The sequence below is a fragment of the Rhinolophus ferrumequinum genome, chromosome 10 (assembly GCF_004115265.2).
Source record: "Rhinolophus ferrumequinum isolate MPI-CBG mRhiFer1 chromosome 10, mRhiFer1_v1.p, whole genome shotgun sequence".
In the NCBI taxonomy this organism is placed as follows: Eukaryota; Metazoa; Chordata; class Mammalia; order Chiroptera; family Rhinolophidae; genus Rhinolophus; species Rhinolophus ferrumequinum.
In genome coordinates, this window is record NC_046293.1 from 71,931,850 (window position 1) to 71,956,790 (window position 24,941).

At 34.4% G+C, this 24,941-nt stretch overlaps 1 protein-coding gene across 10 annotated transcripts in view; it reads left to right on the top strand.

The window, feature by feature from the left end:
* The window catches only part of NAV3 (neuron navigator 3), a 770,226-nt gene that overhangs the window by 529,894 nt on the left and 215,391 nt on the right, over positions 1–24,941 (top strand). For all 10 annotated transcript variants that reach the window (XM_033117411.1, XM_033117412.1, XM_033117414.1 and 7 more), the window contains 2 exons: positions 19,677–19,749; positions 22,191–22,374. In XM_033117411.1, the coding sequence (XP_032973302.1) occupies positions 19,677–19,749; positions 22,191–22,374 (257 nt within the window). The remainder of the gene's footprint in view (positions 1–19,676; positions 19,750–22,190; positions 22,375–24,941) is intronic.

Sequence of the window (24,941 nt, forward strand, 5' to 3'; positions counted from 1 at the left end):
CATGGAATCCCATTATATCCTATGATGATTTGGATGTAATTTATGAACACGTGGTAGCATCAATACAGTTCAATATGTCTGACTCCTGAGTAACATACTCGTATCTCCAGGTTTTTTAAGCCCATCCTGGACGTCTTTTTTGTTCTGATGTCTGAATAATTTAACACTGGTCTTGGGGGCAATAAAACCCATTTCCAATTTTAACTGGAGCCTTTTAGTCTGAACAACTGGCTTGAAGAATAGAACTTTCCATGTGTATTTTTAAAATACATAAATAGTATTTTCTTTGTTCATAACCAAGTCCAGTGTAAACACATGGCTTCTTCCGCACTTTGGGAAATAGCTCTAAAGTCACGTTGCTGGGGGCCTGCTGAGCAGTGACTAATTGTGAGACATGCTTTTCCGGAAAGGCTTCCATCTAGAGGTCTGTCTTCCCCTCAGTCTTCTCTCATCTTTACCGACTGGTAAAACATTGAGTATTACAATAAAATCATAGATTGATAAACTGCTGAAATAAAAACCTCACCCCCTTCTTAATTAAATATTCACAAGCTAATTTTATAGGGTAACCTAGAACACAAAATGCCTTTACTCAACTTACATCAGCAGATATAATCAGGATGGTAGCCAAAATCCACAATATAACACTTCCTTTGGAACTCATGTTAGCACAGAATAGACATTTCATATAAACGTTATGAGTTCTTAATTGTCAGAGACTGGAAAAATGAAAAAATATGTGGACTTTTTTGACCTGCTGACCTGCTTTCCTTAATGTAAGAAAACTGAAATCCAAAATGGTAAAAGGAATTCATTTTTAAAGCGTGGTTAACTAGCACATCAGGGGTGTGTGTGTGTGTGTGTGTGTGTATTTAACATTCATTTTAAGGACCTCTTAACAATGTCATGTATGTGTACCTGCTCTGGAAAAAATCACTATAAAGAAAGACTCCATAAAATACTTAAGTTTTAAGGAAACTTCCTGATTTAATTACTCTGGACACAAGCATGAATCTATGGAAATTAATTGTAGTTGTTTTTTGAAGTTTTACTGACAGGAATTATAAAACCTTCAGACCCTGCTACAATAAAATCTGTGTGAGGTTGGGAAAGACATGTAACCTCTCTGAGCCTCAGCGTTCTCATCTGAAAAATAAACGCTAAATAGAATATGATAATAAAATAAAATTATGAACATTCTTTACTACTTAAACTGGTATGGAAATGTGGAGTAGTATTACTGCAAACTTTACAAAGAGCACATTCATGAGTTGATACCTATTAAAAGATTTTTAGGGCTTTATACATTGAAAAGCTCTAAAGTCCCTGGATATCATATATTATGTTTCTTAAACCCAGTGCTGTTGGTTTTGCTTTCATTGTTTCAACCATTAAAGGAGGTGTTAGATACAAAAACTCTTACCTTCTCTGCTCTCATTCCAATTTGATTCTGATTACCGGGAATTTGACAAATAGCCAAGTGAAACTTTCTGACAGGAGATTAAAACACAAAAAAACAAAACAAAAACCCCCTCCAAAACTACTAACTGAATAGAGATGCAGTCCTTGGATACCGATCTGAAACAGCTACACCAAAGATTCTACAAATTCATGAGAATATCCTCATAAGTATCTGACTGATAATTTTTTTATTACTTCTTACTCCTTGTTAGCCACCACATGTCATGTAACATCTAGTATGCATGTCATATTGATATTTCTGCTTTTGATAAAAATAATTAAAAAAAGAAAAGAAAAATCAAAGCCTAAGAAGTGCAAATACTGTAAAGAGGTAGTTTGTCCAGCCAAAAAGTATTAGTCGGAGTCACATTGGATTTTGAGTAAGAATGACTTGGATCCCAATTTTTTCTGATGTGGTTGAACTTTGAATAATATTGGCAAGCCCTCAATATGTTGACTCAGAAGAAGACATATGACTTAAAAGTAACTTTTCTGGTTGAATTATTTTTGCCTCTGTTCTTAATTGGCATTAGCACTATGTTATGAATGAATAAAAATTCCGGATTTTAACTGAGACAAGAGAGTAGAGAAAAGAAACTTAAAGTAGCATGACTAGGCTTATGAATTTTATGTACCTATTCCAAACAGGATGTTGCCTGTTTCTTTTTTGCATAACAACTGAGAGGTGCTGTGTTAGTACCTAAGTGAGTGCTGTCCTTACTCATGGGACTCCTTTGACCATATATTTTTGTATATCTGATCTTTTAAGGTCTTTAGCTGCTGGTTGTGTTTAATAACACAAGGTATGGTAAAATTAGGTCTGCTACTATTTCTAGACACCAATTGTCTTTATTTAAATTTCAGATTTGAATTTTTTGGGTTATTTTAAGCCTTTATGAATAGAAGCTCTCTTGTGGTATGAACGTGCAATATGTTGATGGATTCCTGTAATAGTCAGGCAGTTCATATTTAGCTAATACTATCTGAGCACCTAAGGTAGCAGGTATTGGGACACTTGAGGATCACAGGAGCAAATATTTAAATTAATAAAAGCAATAGTGTTGCATAGGAAGAACAAAGGGACTGTTCTTTTTTCTTCCTATGCAACACTATTGAAGGAATGAGCTTGGTGTATTGCAGAAACAGATAGAAGACCACTGTGGTTTCAGCACAGTGTTTAGAACACAGTGTTTGGAGGGGACTCTAAAAGTCTCATCATGTAGGACCAAAGTCATGAGTTTGTGTGTTATTGTTTGTTGGTTGAGGAGCTTTTGGAAAGTGTTAAAGCTGGATTATGGCACGATCCAATGTATATATTTTAAAAAGGTCACCCTAGATGCTTTCTGGGAATTGTAAAATTCGTAAGTGTTGGTCTCTAATTGGATATAAGAGATGAAGAGTGCAGGGAGTAAAAAATGGTCCCTGATTTCTTCGCCTGAACGGGTAAGTGGTTACCTAAACAAGATGATTAAGAGGGGGAGAAAACAGGCTAAAAGGTGGAGGACAGAGGACGACAAATTCATATTTTGACAAGTAGAATTTGAGGTATCCATTGGCCTGTCAAGTAGGATGTGACTTCAGGCATTTCGGCATGTGTTTCTGAAGGTCAGAAGTAAGGTATTGGTTAGAATATACCTAGTGAATAGATAATGATTGAAGGCATGGATGAGGATGAGATCTCACAGGAGGTATGTGTAAAGTCAGAAGGGAAGAAAGCTGAAGTTCTCAACTGGGGAATATGGATATGTTTGTGATGAACAGATGTGTAGGAGTCAGAAAAGCAAAAGAGTGGTGAGAGAGTGAGACCATCACTGAGAGAGTGGATCAACAGATACGGATTGTTAATCCTTAGGGTAGCTATGGGAGCTTAAGCTATAGTACGGGGACTAACCAGTGAGATAGGGCAAAGTAAGATGTGCATACGTGACAGATGCTGTCGAATGCTCCATCGCCAACAAGTTCGTATACTGGAAAGAGGAAGTTTGTTCGAGTAATTAGACAGGCATCAATGACCTTTATGTAAACATCTTCTATAGAGTGATCATGTGTTAAGGAGTAACTGAGGGGTGTAGATATCTATTGAGTCTTGAATAATCTTTCTAGGAGTTTCCTGTTGAGGAGAAGAATATATATATATATATATATATATATATATATATATATATATATATGAATAAGCAAAAATTATATATATATATATATATATATATATATATATATATATATATATATATATGTTAACATAGTTCGAAAGCAAGATAGGGTGACAAGACTTTTTGGAATGGGGGAAGTAGGTAGAGAAGGAGGAAGCAGTAGGGAAAGAGGAGAATTCAAGGGAAAAGAGAGACAAGTGATGACACCAAGTGCTATAGCAAGTGGCAGAGGAGGAAATTTGAAGTCTGTGTGGAATATTTAATGTTGGAAAAGAATGGGGGTACGCTTTCCTTTGTGCTATGTCATAATGGGATATAACTGTGTGAAGATACGGGTATTTTAAAGTGGATTACATAGAGGAATTCAAATCAATATGATAATGACTTCAAATATTAGGTAATACTAATGTACTCATTTCCATGAAATTCTCTAATGGTTATCTTACTGTAGAAAGAAAAAAAAAATCAATTATAGCATCTAATAATAGATAAAAATGTTATAATAATTCTTTCAAATAACATGGACCAACGAGTACATATTTAAGAAAAACATGAACTTGTCATTTCATTAATTTATTAACATGGTTATTGAAAGATCGTGATTCATATTTATTCTAAGTCATGACTAAAACCTTAGTTTGTAGGAGCTTATTCCACACTATATTTAACCTTATCCAAAGACGAAGTTACTAATATGTGCAGCACCTGTTAAATGATTTCTAGGTGGGTGGTATCAGGATTCAAAATATATGCTGCATGCCAAACTTTGGTGAGATTACACAAGGAAGTAAATTAGTAAACTATAAATACCTGGAATGTCCAGAATGCCCAGAAGATTAAAAATAGCAGAAAAATATGCCCAACATATATTTGAAATGCAGAGGCACAAGTGCAGGCTTCTTAGACAAAAATGTAAGACATGTAGGGGAAAAGTTGTTTTGAAAACACATTTTTCTTTATTTTAAAATAGGCCATTATATTTAGGGATCTTCACAAGTGCATAGAGGGATTAGGACATTTAATGATGTAAAATAGTTGCAAGCCAAGAATTAGATTATGTGGTATGGCCAAGGATCTGGCAAATGTGGTTCACAGGCTGGTCTTCCTCTTTGCTGCTTCCACTGTTTTTCTCACCCTAGTAGCTCAGTGGTTTTCAGCCACAATCGTCAGCCTTGTTTTCCGTCATATCCTGTTATTTAAAATTTGCTGATATGAGGATTTTTGGAATTCTTCTGCCTCTTACCTTTTTTTGTTCCTAGAAGATGGAAAATTGGGTTTCAGTCTGCTCTTATGCTCTGATTCCATGAGCCACAGGCTTGTGACTTCTAGAATGACAGCCATTCTCGATGTGGTAGGTAGACAATCTACCATGATAGATTTCACAGGCATCTGTATTCCATTCCTGTAGTTTACAGTTATCTAGACCAGTGAAACTACTCTCGATGGTAAAAGTAGCCCCTGCTTTTTCCTACTGTCCTTTAAAATTTTATTTCTTCCAGCCATTGCTTGTAATTGCTAATCTTTCAAAAGATCTATTTACGTAAGATAAGAAGATGAGATTCCTAACCAAATAGGGAAGAGATAAAATACTGGAATGCTCTTAAAGGTTTAATAAAATCATATAAATGGCATACTGTAGGAGTGTCGTGCTATGACTCACAGGAGTGGAATATTACTAAGTTAGTCCATTCACATGATCCCCTGCCATTTTTGAAACTGTTCATCTTCTGGAATGGCTAGAAAAAGATAGCTTCTGAAGACAAATGCTTTGCTACAAATAGAGCTCTGATCTCTAACAAAATATTAAATGAAAATCTCTAGTTTGTAGTTTCTTTAGTGATTTCATTCCTTTCATATAGGTTCCAACTTTGGAAGAATAAGCAAAAACTAGTAGCGTTAGGAAATTTACATTTAAGTTATTGGAATATCACTGATTATTAAAACTGAGTTTGTCTCTAGAAGTTACTCTGTATACTAGTAATAGAAAGTTCAAATGAAGTGATTGAAATAACATGGGGATATTGAGAGGAAGCGTGTCGTGTTGAAAGGACAGTGGTCACTGGAATTCGAATTTTGATTATGTGACCCAAGAAAAAGAATTCAGTAAAATGCTCAAAATCTCTGCGCATTTCTGCAATGAGGAAATGAGATTGATGAACTCTAAAGTCCATTGGAACTCTGACTTGCTAGATTGATTTCACAAAACACCAAAGACCGTGGTTTCTGCTCAATATTCTATATGAGAGATGTATTTGGGTTTTTGATCTTCATAGCTTTTAAAAAGTACATTCATAGTAAAATGAGAAAGCAATTTCCTAAAATACATTAAATCTAATTTGTAAAGAAAAACAACAGCAACATGGACATTATATTTTTATGGGTATGCCATTCAAAAATAAAATAAATGTTGAAAATACCAGATAGCATTTCTGCATTAACTTTATAGTATAGAATAAATAGTTTAAATTTTTTTCTTAGGAGAATCATATTTAAATTGGTTTGTGCCAAATAGGACAAATAGAAATAGAAGTAATTAATTTTGGGTTGGATTCCAGATTCCATGTACATTTTTTTTCTTTCTTTTTGGAGAGAAAATATAATTTTTTGAGGGAAATTCACAACCTTTATATATGTACGTATAATAACCATTGAGAAATGTTAATATGTTTACTATGTATTTGACTATCAACCACTTTCTTAAATATTTTATGCTCTTTATCCTGATTTTTAATAGCAACTTAAAATGCTGTAAATTGTTTCCTACTGATAGGCCAGTATCCCAATAAACAAAAAATAAAATCATACTTAGTATTAGAAAACATATTTTGTAACAATCCTTTCATGATTTTAGTTTTTATTACCATCAATAATCTAGTTTCTTAAATAAAAGAACTTACTACTACATGTTTTGCATCTCCCCTCTTGAAATTTAGTAGAAAATGACCACTTGCAATACTCAGTGGTAAAATACATAACAGTAGAACAATTTTTAAAACCCTATTTTGGAAAATAATATACTAAGATATGAGGCCATTTTAAATATGAACTGTAATATTCTTAACTTAAAAACCTATGATGACTAAATAACGTCATAAAAATTACTTATTCTATAAAGAGAGAAAAAGGAAAAGAAATAGTGGGAATATTGTTCACTTGATCTCAGTACAACCATTAGAAAAAGTCTTTGATGAGATAAATTACTTAAAAATCAGTTGACATGTCCAAGATAATATAGCTTGATGATATTATATTTAAATGATTTTAATATCAATTAAATTAAACTGACTTGTGTGGATGGACACAGACAACAATTCATGACATGTCTGGTTACATTTAAATCATATTGCCCACTTGATTTGATTCAAATGTATACTATTGTGAAATCATAGCACAGAAATAATAAATTTTAGAGATAGACCTGAGAGTTCAGCAATATCAGCATCACTTATTGATTCACCTATTGATTGAATGGCAACCGTTTATATCCAGTACTGTGCTAGCTGCATTGCTTGCATTTTTCACTTAGTCATCACAGCAAACCTACAAAAAAACTGGGTCTCATGGAGGCCGCCTGTGTTCCTATTTAGTAAGTGGAAGAAGCACTATTTGGTCTCATGCTTATTTGCGTCTCGGCCAGATTACTTTTAGAGTTACTTAAAACATACCATTAGCTCCCTGCACTGTAAGATCAAGCAGGGCATGGAGGATGTTCCTTATCTAGCCCCGTTTGTATCTGTGGCCTAGTCTCCTGCCACTACTGTTCTCCAGATTTCAGGATTCTTGCTTCTGGAGTTTCCTCTGCCTGATTTCTCCTCCTCCATAGGTTCTTCAAATTGATTGAAGGCTATAGCCTTTGGAGTGGTCTATTTTCATACCGGTAAACAAGGATGTTATGGAGAAAGATTTAAGTGAGGTTCAGCTCTCAGTATTTCCAGTGTCTCTGAATTCCTGGCAGGTCCTTTAACCTATGATGTTTCTCAACCACCACCAGTTCGCGTAGTGTTCCTTTCTTGAGTTCACGTCACACCACATCCTCTTATTTGGTTAACTCTTCCTAACCTTTCAGGGAGTAACTCAGACTTCCTTTGAAGCTGAAAAATCGGGGGGTTAATGACATGGGCTCAGGTTTTGACATATTCTCTCTGTGTGACCTTTAGCTTGTCAATTTAATACTCTGACCAAAAATTTTCTCTTTGTAAAGTGGTACAGTAATGGCAACCTCAGGAGACGGTATCTTTGTAACTGTGTTAGATAAATCTTAGTTACTAATAAGTTACTTCTTTTCTAGCCCCTTGATCTCTGATCAGAAATAGACCCTTCTCTGTGTCTGTGTTTCTCTGGCCATAACATTTATTGTATTACATTGGAATTATCTCTCTCTCCTATAAAATTATGTATTTTAAAGGGCTTCTCCATGTCTTTCATAATTATTAAGTGCATGAATGAAAAGCAACGTTTTAAGAATTTTAACCAATGCAGAAATACCACTGCATTTTATTTTAATTTGCCAGACAACTTCATATCTCATTAAAATCTCTGGCTAAAATCTGTATTATTATTTCACTTCTATGATAGGATGGGAGTTTGCTCAAACTGAGCCATCTTACCTATTTTGAGGTTTTTTTGTTTGTTTTTTGGCTGAAATTACATTTATTTAAATAATTTATATAATGAAACTAACAGTACAAGTTTATCATGAAAAATTGAAAGTATAGTTAATCAGAAATGGTACAAGTCACAAAATCCGGCATCCAGAGGGAGCTTAGATTGGTTTATATTCTTCTAGACAGTCTCTATATATGACTCAACAGCAGTACCTACTGCCTCAGATATGCCCTAACCAGGATGCAGGCTGTCTGTAGAGAGAACTCAGTCTGTGAAGTATTAGGCCTGCTACCTTGTTTACGATAATTTAACTTTTTGTATTGCAGTGGTTTTAGTGAATCCACGGGGCAACAGAGCTTTTGCAACTCCAGGATAAATTCAGCTCTGTAAATATAATTTCAGAAAGTAAAGATGAGCATGATCTATTCTCAAACATTTTTGTGAGCAATTCATTTTGCTTTGGGTTGCTCTGATAGACATGCCCGCCCCTCCTACTGAGGCTTGTCTAACCTTATCAAAATCGGCCTTAGCCTTAGTCCAAATGACTCTTCTGTGAAGCTTTCCCCAGATCTGTATTTAAATTGATAAGTTCATTCTCTACACTGCCATACAGTGTTGTTTGTAATTCTCTTTTGGAATTTATCATATTATGCCTTGTATTGTGGTAATTTATGAATTGGTTTTGTCTCTTCAGCAATTTTACAAGCTCACAAAGGTAAACACCTTACAATTCATTTTTATATCCCTTCACCATCTGGCAGAGCTCTTTGCCCATAATAAACAGCCAATAGTTGCAGAATGAATTTACCATTCATTGTTAAGTGTTGATGCCATGGTTTACATTTAATCACACACTATAAAGTTGCTATTAATTATACCCAGGTATTTCGTACTTAAATGTAATTTTTATTAAATATCCATAAGTAATGTGAAAGAAATCTGTGAATAGACGAAGCTTAGTATAACTTTGTTAATATTGTGAAAGATGCCTGCAGTTACATTTCCCGAAGTAAGTTATAACAGTATTGTAGTAAAAATAGTAAAAGGCTGAGTATCATAAAACATGCAGCTTAAAGTATATGAGTTCAACAAAGAGCTGTGCTAATTGCAAACACTACGTTTTTATGGAATATTTCATTTAACACTGAAATGAATACATATAAGTATTTCCAATACTCTAGTCCTCATTTGAAGCCAAATTTGTGATTTAGCAATAAATATGCTCAAATTTAGCAAGCTCATCAAGGTCAAGATAAATGTACAGTTATGAAATTAGACTATCAACAAATGTGTTTTGAAAAATGGCTTCCATTTTTGATGGGAATAGAGAAAAATATTGGAAATCAGTCAGTGCTCTTTAGAAAATACCAGGGTTGTGGCTGTCTTAAAATTTATATCTGCAGCATTGAACACAATTGCAGGCATAAATAAGTTTAATAAAAGTTTGATGAATGAATAAATGAATGGCTTGATTTTATAGGACATAAACAAAATTAAATGGTAGTATTTCAAGGTACTAATATTAATTATACAAATAGAAACAACTCAGTTCTAAAAATATGGACTAATTTCTATCGAATTTGTTTAGTGTCTTCAATAAAAAAAACATACACAGCAATTCATTTTCGGATTAACACTAATAAAACTGTGTTTTTATTGAGGCCACTGCGGTCAAATTAGAATTTCCGTAGAATCCCCAAAACCCTCAAAGCTTGGTGTATCCATAAATTTTGAAACTCTGAAACTATTGACATGATCTAGAACTTAGAAATTTTTTGTTTCATTTTCTTTATACAGTCAATATTTTATGGTTATCTAGCCATGCTTAAATTTAACAGGAAAAAGAGAGGCAATGTAGGTGTTCCACGCTAACAAAATGTAAGCCACAAATGGAAGAAATTGTGCATGACATCATCATAGGCAAGTAACAGTCCTGGGAGTGACTGTCCATGAGCTGTCCATGTCCACAGATGTGACTGTGACCTGAGCCAAATGAGAAATGTGGTGCCCACAGAATTGAGAAAGAATTTCTTTGTATTACTGCTTAAAAAGAGCTCAGTCTCCTCTGTTGGTTCCTCCTCTTATTTTCAGTGACAGTCTCCTAGGGCTCAATATTTGTTTCTCTTTTTATATTTACACACCCTTGGTGACGTAATCTGGTCTAATGGCTTTAATTGTCATCTTTTGAGGATGAACTTCCAATTTAGATCTCTACTCCCGAACCTCTCAATTGAAGTCCAAGTCGTGTGTCTAACTGACCTCTCAAACTTTCCATTTGGATGTCTAACAGACTAGACAACATGTCCAAAAATTAACTCCCTGTATCTATGTATGTATTTTTCCATCTTAATGGATAGAGACTTCATCCATCTAGTTGCTGAGGCCAAAGACCTTGGAGTCATCCTTGATTTCTCTCGTTTTCATATACCGTATCTTCCCATTAGATTCCCTCCAAATGTATCCAGAATCTGACCATTTCTCATCGTCTTCACTGCAACCATCATTCTCTGAAACACCATAATCTTTCACTTTAATTGCTTGCAACAGCCACCTAACAAATTTCCATACTTTCATCCTTGCATGCCTAGAGTCTATTCTCAACAAAACAAGAGGTCAGTCATATTACTTTTTTTTTAATTTTTAATTCAAGTAAAACACATAGAAGAGTGTAAATCACTAATAGAAACTGAGACAAAATGAAGTGCAATCTTAAGTATATAGCTCATCACTTTTTAAATGTGTATTTAAACCCGTGTAATCATCACTCAGATCCAAAGAAAGGACTCTTCCAGCATGCCTGTTTCCCTGGTTCCTCTTTTCATACTACAGCCCTCCAAAGGTCATCACTATTCTAATTTCTGTTTTCATGGTTTAGTTTTGCTGATCTTGAATTTTATGGAAGTTGAGCATCACATAGTGTATACTCTTCTGTTGACTTTTTTGCTTATCTTTGTGTGAGACCATCCCAGGAAGTCATTTGCTTAATCTATAGAGAGCAGGGTAGACTGAGATTAAGAACTAAAATTTGCCAGGAAGTCATTTGCTTAATCTATAGAGAGCAGGGTAGACTGAGATTAAGAACTAAAATTTGAAAACAAACTGATATCCAGCCAAACCCACAGACTTTCTAATTATTGTCTGGGGTCCAACACGGGGAAGTAGTATATTTTAAAAGATCTCAAAGAGCATCTAACATGTCGCCTCTGGATCAAATGATTTGTTGTTGTTGTCATTCTTCTCCCCTCTACACTCATTTCTTCCATAAGAACAAGGACTGATAAGCTACCACTCCTGTCCTCCATTCTTCCTCAAGTATGAACTGAGAATCTATTAGATACCAAGCACCTTGCAAGGTTGCCCAAATTACATGAGTCAACAAAACACAGTTCCTACCTTCCGGGACTTCAAGTCTCAACAACACATATCTTCATATCAAAAATATGCTTGAATGAATGAATAAACATACCTGTGAAAACTCAACAAACATCTCTATATGCCCACTGTGGGGACAGAGCCCCAAAAAGCAGTTTCCAGGCTCTCAGCCTCATAGAAAGGTGCTGGCTCAGGTAGTAAATGGCCATCAACTGTGATCAAGTGGCCAGCAGCTGTGGCTAGTTGGCCGTCAGCTGTAACCAGTGAGCCATTGGCCACTAATATAACTGCCGTGGCTAGGCTAGCAGAAAAAAGAAGTGGGGGCTAGCAAGAAGATGGTGGCTGAGCCTGCATACGGCGCAGTGAGGGTTGAGAATTGTGTGGCTCCTGTTTCCTGTGTCTGCAACCCAGCCGCCAGCGAGAGCATAGTGGTGTGACTCCCCTACCTATGGCTCCGTGGGTGTTCCTTTTTGGCCTCACCATATCCTGCGTTTTTGTGTGGGGAGCAGGAGCTGAGACACCCCAGGCCGCCCCACATGACACCCACAAAACTAATAGGAGGAGTGAGGAGAGAGAGAGAGATCAAGAAAAGAATGACTTAATTTTGAACTAGTAATAAACTAGTAATTTTGAAATAATTGTTTAAATCTGATCAAATACCAGTTGCTTATTAAAGGGCTTATCCAAATTTCAACTCAGTTGCTTTCTTTTTCAAAATGATTTGTGAGTCTAGAAAATTAAAGGAGACTGAAAAGAAGAGGTGAAATTCTTTTTCAGATATTAGGCATGAGCACACAAATTGTTAGAGTATCCTAAGAATTAACTCTTAGTGATTATAAATCAGTATTTTAAATATTGTTTTTAGTCAGTTAACTGATGCATTATAGCCTTACAGTGACCTTGTTTCTCAGGATAATTTTCCATGTTTTTATTAGCCATTGAATAGTAAATACCCCGAAAAGAAGCACTGTAGACAGCAATGTTCTTTTTCTCTGTAGGGCAGTGTTTTTCAAATCCTGGATTACCATCCATTATTGGATCCTAAAATCCATTGATGGATTTTAAGTGGATATTTAAATAGATTAAACAGAACAGGTGCATCACAGTGACTTGAATTTAGTAAGAATAAGTATTGATCCATAAAACTTTTGTTTCTGTTATAGTTATGCAAGTGTACATTGGGTTGTGCTATTCAAAGTATTTTTTGCTGCGGCTATGAGTCACAGTCAAAATTTTAGAAAATAGTTTATTTAGGTACATGAAGTCATTCTAATTAAAATTTAACCCAGACTATTAGGTATTAAAATACAATTTGAATTTTGATAGTTTATTTGATATCTGATTCAAATCATAATGAGAAAAAATAAAACTATTTAATTGCTTCAAGTCGATGGCAAAATCAGTCATATGTTTGTAATTACCAAAAAGGTTTAGAGGTTTTTAATTCACATAAAAATTGTGGTTTAATAGGGCAATAATTATTGAAATAAAAAAAATCGTTAGCCAAAATATGTTATTATATAGTTATGAAGTCTAGGTCTATGAAGACCTAGCTGCTACATGGGACACTGTGCCATTCACGAGTCATTTAATAAAACCAATTAGATCTTCAAATTAAAAAAAAAAATCTTCCAGAATTATTTTCAAGTATGCCTCAGATCAGGAAGCTAACCCATAAATGGCATTAACAAGTTTCTCAAAGCTATTTTCTTTTATTACATCTTTTTGCCATGTAAAAAGTATAGCACAGTACTAACATCCATGATTGAATTTACAGAAGGACCATGAAGTGAAGTTGGGAAGGGATATTATTTTCCTAAGTTATATTTATTATGTTATGACACTGTTAGAAAATTAATTTTGGCCAATAAACCTTGTTGAATAAATAAGTAAATTTTAATTAACTATCATTTCATAGTCATATTGAAAATTATGTATTCAAATACTTATTCTGTTGCTGTTACATAACTACTAATGGGGAACTGAATTAATTATCTCAAATTGTTGGTGTTTATAGTTAGTGAATGGCATATTTCAAAATATTGAATGCTCCTGATAAACAAATATGAAAGGAATACAAAGTTTATTATATAAATAGATATAGATATATCTAGATATAGATATAGATATATAGATATAGATATATGGATATAGATATATAGATATATACCGGGGGTGCCAAAAAAATGTATACAAGTGGACACTTTGGTCAACATTGCTCAAGCAATAGTTTGCCATAATCAGAAGTGTCTGGATGCTGATGGTAACCACTTTGAGCACCTCTTGTAATTGCAAAAGACAAACGTGACTTGTATTCATCTTTTGTTATCGGTATATATTGAGTATTACAATTTTAATAGTTTTTTTCTTTCTTAAAATGTGTATACATTTTTTTGGCACACTTTGTATATATAAAATATATAGAGGTTGCCAAAAAAAAAAAATATATATATATATATATATGTACACATATATATACACACACAGATATATACACACACAGCGGTGCCTATATACATATATATGTATGTGTGTGTGTGTATATATATATATGTGTGTGTGTGTATAGGCACCCTCTGTGTGTGTGTGTATATATATATGTGTGTGTGTGTGTGTGTGTGTATATATATATATACACACACACACATAGAGGGTGCCAAAAAAATAAAATATATACAGAGGGTGCCCAAAAAATGTATATACATTTGAGGAAAGGAGAATTGTATTAAAATTATAATACTCAATATATACCAATAACAAAAAATGAATACAAGTCACTTTTGACTTCTGCAATTACAAGAGGTGCTCAAAGTGGTTACCATCAGCTTCCAAACACTTCTGATTATGGCAAACTACTGCTTGAGCAACGTTGAGCAAAGTGGCCATTTGTATACGATTTTTTGCTACCCCTGGTGCGTGTGTGTGTGTGCGTGTTTCTTTCCTTATTAGGGGCCTTTAATTTTCCCTTTGTAATTTATAGTGCCTGTTGAGGGAGAGTTGTTTGTCCCTAATACCCACTCTAGACATCGGTTTATTTATATAATTTTTTTAATGCTGTTTAAACAGAACCTGAAAAAGATATCTTACTAACTTCATTGCAGATTCTGCTTATTAACCCTTTCTGGGTCTTTCAGTGAACTAGTCTTTTCATGTATAATAAAAGTAAGTAAAATTTAGGTAGTCATAGCATATTCACATTTTGTAGTAAATTTCATGTTTGGCCCAGAAGTCTTCTTACTTTCTAGAAAAGGCATATAATCTCTATGAAGTTAATAACATTAGGTAAACATTTTTAAATATTCAATTAAATTATCTGTCTTAATATTAGGCATAATAATTATTTGTCATGTTCCTTTAATTTATCTTTAATGGACCTGGCAAAAATAACTTTAAAATAACTCTGTGGATTTTTTTCTGGTCAAGATGGTAGAGTTTAAATGCTGTGCTTGCCTCCTCAAAGAACCACATCAACATTACATCTAAACTACAGAACAATCACCACTGAGAACTGCCTGAAGTCTAGCTCAACAGAAATCTTACAGCTAAGGACATACAGAAGAACCCGCATCGAGACTGGTAGGAGGGGCGGAGATGCAGAGTGGGCTGGTCCTACACCTGTATGCGGCAGTTAAAAATCAGAAAGGATATCTTAGCTGCAGAGGTACCGCCAGAGGAGCAAGGGGTCCTCACCCCATACCAGGCCCCCAGCTTAAGGTTCCATGCTGAGGAGAGAAGTCCCCAGAACTTCTGGCTGTGAAAACCAGTGGAGATTGTGGTTGAGTGAGATGGAGGGTGGCTATAGTCCTGGGAATTCCTCTTAAAGGGTCTGTGCACAGAATTACTCGCTCATGGACTCTCTCACTCTGAGCTCCCATGCTGGGACAGCAGCTCAAAAGGCACCAGGGTCAGATGATGGGGAACTGAATTGTCTGGCTAAGGGAAAGGGCTAAAGGAGCAGTTTTCTCCCAGACAGAAATACAGGCAGAATCCATTATTTCTCTATGGTGCTTCTTCTCCCGGTGTGCAGACGTAGGGGACCACCATATCTGAGTCTCCATCAACCTGGCTAACATTTTTCACCCCACCATTATTATTCCCTGAGACCCCCTCCCCACCCAAATTGAGGGCCCAACCAAGCCACTTCCAGTGGCTTTTCCATACAAGTAGCCTGTCTTGGCTCATGCTGTGGACTTTCCTAAAATTTCTCAAAGATTCTCAAAACCCAAACAAGCACCATCTGGCTTAGGTGAGCCCCATATCTCATGCTGAGCAGCCCCAAGTTCAGCACTTACAGCAGCTGGCTTTGGTTCACAGGTTGGCTGATCACAGGCACCTCTAAGCACAGTGGAGGTGGCTGCCATCTGTGGATTGCTTTTTGACTCATGCCAGGTGGCCCCAGGCAGGGAACAAGCAGCAGCTGAAGTTGGCCTGTGGGGCGTCTGTCTTAGGAGGCCACAGGGCTGGCACACCTCATGGCCAGCCCTAGACCAAGGTGTAGCACCACCCAGGTGCTTCCATGGGCAACACACCCAAAGGGTAGACTGGGCAGGCATCAGAGACCTGCTAAAGCGAATCCTGCTTTATAGGGTCAGCCCCTGCACCACAGCTTCTCCTCTGTAGTCATAGCCAGTCCTCACATCCAACCAGACTGAGGGTCAATCCCTCCCACTGAAGTCCAAAGAGCAACCAAGTTTCAAATACAACAGGAAGGCACACACAGCCCACACAAGAAACACACCTACAGCACCTGACTGAGGTGACCAGGGAGACTGTACCACTCGATCCCACAGGACACCTACTATATAAGACCACAAACACAGGGAGGCAATCAAAATGGGGAGACAAAGAAACATGTCCCAAGTAAAAGAACAGAACAAAGCTCCAGAAAAAGAATTAAACAAAATAGAGACAAGCAGTCTATCAAATGTGGAGTTATAAGGATGCTCAGTGATCTCAGGGAGAACTTCAAGAAAGAGATAGGAAACATAAAAAAGAACCAGTCAGAAATGAAGAATAAAATAACTGAAATAAAGAATACATTAGTGGGAATCAACAGTAGATTAGATTAAGCAGAGGTTTGAGTCAGTGAATTAGAAGTTAAGATAGCAGAAAACATCCAATCAGAACAGCAAAAAGAAAAAAGAATCCAAAAAAATGAGAACAGTTTAAGGGCCTCTGGGCCAACATCAAGTATGCAAACATTTGCTGGGATTCCTGGGATATCTGTAAGTAGAGAGAGAGAACAAGGAATTGAAAGCCTATTTGAAGAAATAAGGATGGAAAACTTTCTTAACCTAGAAAAAGAAATAGACGTACAAGCCCAGAAAGTGCAGAGAGTCCTAAACAAGACGAACCCAGAGAAGGCCACACTGAGACACATTATAATTAAAATGCCAAAGGTTAAAGACAAAGAGAGAATCTTAAAAACATCAAGAGAAAAGCAGATAGTCACCTCCAAGGAAGCATCTATAAGGATGTCAGTTGATTTTTCAGAAGAAACTTTGCAGGCCAGAGGGATTTGCAGGAAATATTCAAAGTGATGAGAAGCAAGGATCTACAACCAAGAGTGGTCTCCCCAGCAAGGCTATCAATTAGAATCGAAGGACAGATAAAGAGCTTCCCAGACAAGAAAAAGCTAAAGGAGTTCATTACCACCAAATCAGTTTTACAAGAAATGTTATAAGGATTTCTTAAAGAAGAAGAAGAAAAAAAGATAAAAAAATATGAATAATAAAAATGGCAATAACTACATACTTATCAGCAATTACTTTAAATGTAAACGGATTAAATGTTCCAATCAAAAGATAGGGTGGCTGAATGGATAAGAAAATAAGACCCATACATGTGTTACCTACAAGAGATTCACTTCAGATCCAAAGACTGAAAGAGAAGCAATGGAAAAAGATATTTCATGAAAAAGGAAACAAACAAAAATCTGAAGTAGCAATACTTATACCAGGCAAAATAGACTTTAAAACAAAGGCTGTATAACAAGAGACAAAGAAGGACGCAGTGATCCTACTTCTGGGTCTTTAGGTGAAGAAACCCAAAACACTCCTTTAAGGGGACATATGAATCCATATGTTCATTGCAGCATTATTTACAATAGCCAAGATATGGAAGCAACCTAAGTGTCCATCAACAGATGAACGCATAAAAAAAGATGTGGCACATACATACAATGGAATATTACTCAGCCGCAAAAAAGAATGAAATCTGGCCACCTACAACAACATGGATGGGTGTAGAGGGTATTGTGCTGCGCATAGTATGTCAGACAGAGAAAGATTCACTTAATGTAGAATCTAAAGAACAAAATAAACAAAACAGAAACAAACACAAAGATACTGAAAATATTTTGATAGTTGTCAGCTGGGAGGGGAATGAGGGGTAGGTGAAAAAGGAGAAGGGATTAAGAAGTACAAATCGATAGTTACAAAATAGTCATGGGGATGTAAAGTAAAGCATAGGGAATATACTCAATAATATTGTTATAAGTGTGTATGGTGTCAGATGGGTACTACACATATCGGGGTGATCACTTCATAAATTTTATAAATGCCTAATCAACTATATTGTACACCTGAAAATAATGCAATATTGTATGTCAACTGTAATTGAAAAATAAAGTGATTATTAAAAAAAAAGAAAAAGAGTACTTCAGGTAGATATAATAGAAATCCAGTTTGGCCCGTTTCTTCTTTTCTCCTTCTTTCTTTCCTTATATAATCTTATTTTCTAGTAGCAAAGTGAAATGTGAAGAAAAGAAAGAATTTGAAGTATATTTCAGCACCATAGCCTTACTGGATATTCAGATACTGATTGGCAAAACAAAGTCTGTTTTGTCATGTTGTATTTAGCATCTTTAATCAATTATTTTTTCAGTAGAATAATTTCAGTGAAACTTACTTTGAATGAAGCATTGTGAAATTGAATTTTCTCAAAGCAACTGTGTTTATCCTGACTATGATCATTTTCCAGCAAAGAGCATCTCATTAAATTTTACTATTTAAGTTTTAGACAAAATTCCATCTTCAAAAGGACATAAATAGTTGTCCATTTGTATAAGGAAAAATTCTTGAATCTCTTTTTTCTTTTTATTTATTTATTTATTTATTTATTTATTTATTTATTTTGAGACATTTGACTTTATTATGAAGCTAAGCTAGAGAGGACATTGGCAGAACTTTGTATGGCCTCATGCAAAGCTTTTGATGAGAATATAATGGAACAGAAAACAATGTCTTGACAAGTATTAACTTTAAATCTCCTACTTAAGAATTTCAAGATTTATGGAATACCAAAAAGCCCATACAGAACTGGAACATTCAGCCTTCTTATACTCTTTAAAAAAAGTCTTAGATGTTTAACTTTGCTGTATAACACCATGGCCGATACTGAAATAAACTTTTGAATTAACATAAATCGGTCATTTGTTTTTGTGGTGGTTGTTTGTCACATTTTGTGGTTACAAGCTGATTATCATATTGAAACTATTTAAAATCCATGATATCACTCTTTTAAATCACAAAGGCAATACCTATATTTTATCAGAGAATTACTCAACTGTAGAAATGCAAATGCAGTTTTTAAAATAATGACTTGCTATAGTCAAGGATGAAAATATGCTTCATTTCTTTCGTGTTGTATCAAAACTTTCCGTATTATTTATCTTTTAGCATGCTTGTCAGATATTACTAGGTGAATCTCAATTACCCACATCCCAACATTCTAAGATACACGAGCAACAATCTCCTGTATGGATGATTTAGATGAGACTCATTTGTGAAGCAATCTCATTTATGGATCATAAAAATCTGGTTTTATGTTAAGTAGGTGGTTTGCTAATCTGTAAGAATTCCATTCTTGATAAGGTCTTTATGAATTGTTTGTGAGTACAGAACTGGACAATGCAATCTTTATATTCATTTTTCATTTAGCCAAAATAATTCTAGTAAAACTCTGGTAAAGATCTCTAGTATGAAATGAATGTAAAGTATTCATTCTTTCTCTCTGGTTTCATTCTAGCTCATTTATTTATTTAAAATCCTCTAAGTTGCTTTTTCACTGCTTTTCATGTTACAGATTGAAAATGTTGATGTCTGCCTTAGTTTTCTAGCAGCCAGAGGAGTAAATGTTCAAGGTCTATCGGCTGAAGGTAAGAAAAAGCACACTTGTAACAAATGATGTCCAAATGTATAAAATATTTTTTTCATAATGCAAGAAATGTAAAGTGGGAGTACATAATACAGTAATGGAAAGCAGTAAATTTTCTACAATAGTAGAAACATAAATGCAATGGTTATGAATGTATGCTTTAATTATTTAGATATGTTCCATATTTTGCCAAAATTGCTCTTTACATGACTGAGTATATGGGAGGTGGGCCGGTTAACATCTTTATGTTATTATGGTTGTCGTCTCATATTTTCAGTCTTAAGGAGAGGAATGTATAGATAGGTAATGCTGGATAATATATGAACCTAAATGCAGGTAACAAGAGTAAAATTAATGCTCCAATATTTTAATCAATAACATTTCTATAATATGATCAAGTTTGTAGCCCTAGTTTAAATATTTGGTAAGTCTAAATAAGTTATCATGAGCTCTTAAATAATTAGCACTAACAGTATCTAATAACTGTTATATGTAAAGGCTTTAAAATCATTAAAGGTTTAAAAGATCATCACTAAAATTGAAATATAGAAAAGTAGAAACAGACTGAAATGCTTTTACCATTTTTCTCTGAATCTTTTTCTTCTACATATATATTTTAGAAAAAAAATAAGTAGTGTTATCAAAAACCAGTTGCTAATATTATGAAATAGAAGGTTCATTCAGACCTGTATCAACAACCACTTTTAATTAGAATATTAATTATATATAAAAAATTCTGCTAGCTATTGTTAAACATTTTGACTATTTAGGTTGGTTAACGTTTCTACCACAATGAATTTGCTCTGAAAACCCTTTTCCCCCACAGATACTAGAAATATTAGATAATTCTCAGTTTTTTAAATGTTGCTATCTTTGGGAAAAGGGGAATTCTGTGGCTTTTGAAACATAATCAACATTTAGTAGAATTATTGATATTTCCCATTTTTTTCTTTATTTAAATTTTATTTTATATTTTTATCATTTATATTTAAATTTTATGATGTATATCACTAAATTACACATTTAGTGGCCAGAAATCTTAGGCTCAAACCTAACTGGTGGTTCTGTTACTTAGAATAAAATTCTCCCAGGATAATATTTTACTTTCTAAGTGGTTTGTAAACAGGCTAGAAATGTTACCATTTGTTTTGATTTTTTATATCTCTTCCTTTTCACATGACATCCTTTATTAAAATAAACCTTTTGATTTTTATCTTCTAAAAATATATGAACGTTCAAAATGATTTTCTAAATTAGTGAAATATACATACTAATAAGACAAAAAAATTTTAAACACTTTTTTACGATCATTCAGGTTTACAAGAGAAAATTAATGCTGTAGCCTCATATTGATTGAGTGAATTCTTCTATAATATGGCAACTGTGAGGAAGGTTTGGGGGAAATAAAAAGAAGAAAAACTCAAACTTCATTTTGTATGAATAATTCCACTGCATAGTTTGTGTGGCATTAGGAACCATGAGAGAACAAGAAATATAAATAGTTTATTAATGTTCCTAAACTCCAGAAAGGAGACCTAAAATCTTGACCTTGTAGGAGAATGTATTTTATTGCCAATAGCAAGTTTTATTTAAAATATGATTACAGGTTGCATAGCCTTATTTCAAGTTTTACTTCCATCTCTTTTCCTAATTTTAGAAACTATAACTACAAGAGAAAAACCTAGGCTCAGATTGTTGCTTTCTTTGTGCATTTAATTTTTTATTCAACATTAGAAATATTTACACAGGAGGCCATGTGTTGGAACTAGGATTTCCGTTTTTATTTATTCAATTATATTATCTAAAGTCATGACTAAGTTGATCTTTTTTATTTATTGATGTGTAACAAAAATTAAAAATAAATGAATCAAAGCATTAAAAATGGATACCTATGACATGATTTGAAGGAATGTGGACTGCTATAAATTCAGTTGCTATTATGAGCTGCACCCACACCATCAGTATTTGTAATGCAGGACAACCGACATTTAAGTGGCTTTCTGTGGTTCATAGCCACCGCTGTGTTGGTAAGAGCTGTGTGTATTTCTGAGGGAAGCAAAGTGCTAAGTCAAATGATTGAGAGCCTATCAATTTCCTGAGAGCCCATCCATTTGCTGAGAGCCTATCCATTTCCAAGAAGCAGCTAACTCTAGAAAAAATCATAGTTCAAGGTCAGCAAAGAGCAGAACTCAAGTAAACTTTGTTCACTGTACCCTCCATCCTCTCTCTCTCTCTCTCTCTCTCTCTCTCTTTCTCTCTCTGGAAATGTTAGCATGTTTCAAAAATTTATATTTGCTTTAATCTGTGACCGAGAGAATCAAGTTGCCGTTCTATCTTCAGAGATTTAGTCTATGAGAGTGGCACCTAGAATTTCATTGGTAAAAAAACAAAACAAACATTCATTTCAGATGATACTGTTTTTCTATTTTCCTTTTAATACAGAAATAAGAAATGGAAACTTAAAAGCCATTCTAGGACTGTTTTTCAGTTTGTCTCGCTACAAGCAGCAACAACACCATCAACAACAGTATTACCAGTCCTTGGTGGAACTGCAGCAGCGGGTCAGTCACGCGTCTCCTCAGGCCGAAGCCAGTCAGGCCAAAACCCAGCAAGATATGCAGTCCAGGTAAGGGAGGGAAACAACGGATGTGTTTAAAATTAATTTGTCCATATGCAACTTGTGTTTAATACATTATTGTTTGCAATTTTGAAAAATATATTTACACAGTTCTATCAATGTGATGGGATTATTTGACTAACTTTATCGAAGTTAAAACCACTTTTCTTTTGGTTGGGTGAATGACATTTATCACTTTTTAGGGGCAATGTTTGTATTTGTTTTCTAAAGATGTGTTTGTGTCAAACTCTGTGAAACGTCTTTCTTGTAAGTAATACGGCAGTTACTTCCTTCTGCAAATTATTTTATTATTTAGAGTGTGCTATTGAGACCTAGTCTCCAGTTGTGTAGTTATCTTTTGTTGGTACTTTTGATCAGTTGAATCACTAAATCTCGTCAAAAGTTTGAGGTCTAAAAAACATAGTTTTTTGAGTGTTTGAGAACATACTGTTTTTGATGTGAGGGATGTGTGTGTGTGTGTGTGTGTGTGTGTGTGTGTTGTGTGTATGTATTTATATACACACATAAATACGTTTGTCAGATGTGAGTCTATTGGTACATGTAGACACAGCCTGGGGTGGGGTGCTGATAAATAATGGCAACTTTCTTCCCTCTTCCATTACTGCTTTTTTGTTTTGTTTTGTTTTCCAATTTGGAATCATATTAGTCAGGGTTCAACAAGAGAAGCAGAACAAGTAAGAGGTATATATTAAGAGATTCATTGTGATGAATTGGTTTTCATGTTCCTGAGTGACGTGACCAAATCCTTAGGCGGCCCCAGGAAGGACAGGCTGAAACTCTCAGCCTAAGCCCAACTGCTATTCACAAATGGAATTTATTCGCAAGGAATCTTCAATCCTGCTTTGAAAATCTTTCAAGTGATGAATCAGGCCCACCCAGATTATCTAGGATAATCTCCCTTATTTAAAGTCAACTGCTATGTTGACTTTAACCATATCCATGAAATACTTTCACAGCAGCACCTAGATTAGTGTTTGATTGAATAACTAGGACTGAATAAACCTAGACAAGTTGACAAATCAAAAAATGATCACAGAATGAAATGAAGTTAACAAGTTTCACGAAAACTGCTCATTCATTTCTAATCGATGACCAGGAATCAGGTAGTTTCTAACTCTACTCCATCAATAGCTATGATTATTTTTCTTAAAGAGAGAGAATATACATTGTGAAAATACTCTTCATCATCTTTAAAAATATATGCATGTATCAAACACATGTAAATATTTAAATTTTTCATCTTAGAAGCCAAGACTGAAACCTAATAATACTGAATTTGCATTGAGATTGTTTTTGATAATTAGCCTTGACTCAAAGGTCAAAATAAAATTTCAAACTACATTCACAAACCCCCGCCCCCAACTTCCTGTCAAATATTCAATAGTTCTAAAATCTTCTTTTCTTTCACCTATCAACTAGCTCTTCATATTAAGCAATATTTCTTTCTCTATATAACCATGTAAACTCTATTCCCTTTGGCAGATTTTACTAATTAATGATTAATTAAAATCACTTAAAATAAATCATTGTTTTACTGAAAAATAAAGAGTATATTACAAAGTCCATGGAGTGACATTTGTCATTACTCAATAATGCAGATGTGCTTCTGTTTAAGCGCATCTGGGCTTTTGTGATGTCAAGTGAAATTGTGCAGGAATCAGAGTGAAAAAATTTTTTCTACGGTGTAAGTTCTTTGGGTTTCTTAAAGATTGAGAGGGAAGAAAAAAGGAAATATTTATTTTTTATTTTTTATTTTTTGTGGGGGTTTGGTTTGTAGAAAGAGATGTAGATTTTGATAACTGCCAGAAATAATATTTCCTAGAGTTTGTTTAAAGCTATTTGAATTGACAAGAAGCAAGAATAGTAGCTGAAAAAATATAGGAAGTAAAGTGGTATTATGTAAAGCATGTTGACTCTGGAAGTGGTATGGAATATCTTTTGTCATTAATTTCCCTCATTCTATTTCTGTATCTGCCATGTATAATTTCTTGCTCAGAATCTCTCAGTGGTTATGAACCTTTTGGAGAGATGTTTTTTGATTTTGTTTTATTTTTTTTCTATTCTTGCTGGATATCCATGGACTGTTCAGAAACTGTTCAGAATATAACACTGTTCAGAAACAGTGTTATATTTTAAAATATAGAGCTGTATATATTAGTCATGGTGATGTTACATTTTTTTCATTGAAAGGTTATGAAAAGTATTCTTTTCGCCAGTGTCCTTTAAGACTGAGTTACTCTTAAATAAGGTTTGTACTGATAAATTGTATTTAATTACTTTTTGGATTAATAATTAATAAATGTAGAGTACTTGCTACACTAAATGTAGTACTTAGGACCCTGGTATAGAAGAACTCAAGTCTTAATTTTAATAATATTTATTATAGGTTTTGGAGAATATTATGTTTCAGACAGTAATACTTCCATTCATATAGATTGGGTATAGTGAAATAGTCTATGAATTAGAATTTATGTGGACTTATATGTAACAATCAATGTAGTTCAGCATTTTTCAAAAGCCCTTAGTGATAATATGCATAGAGAAGGAATATGGTG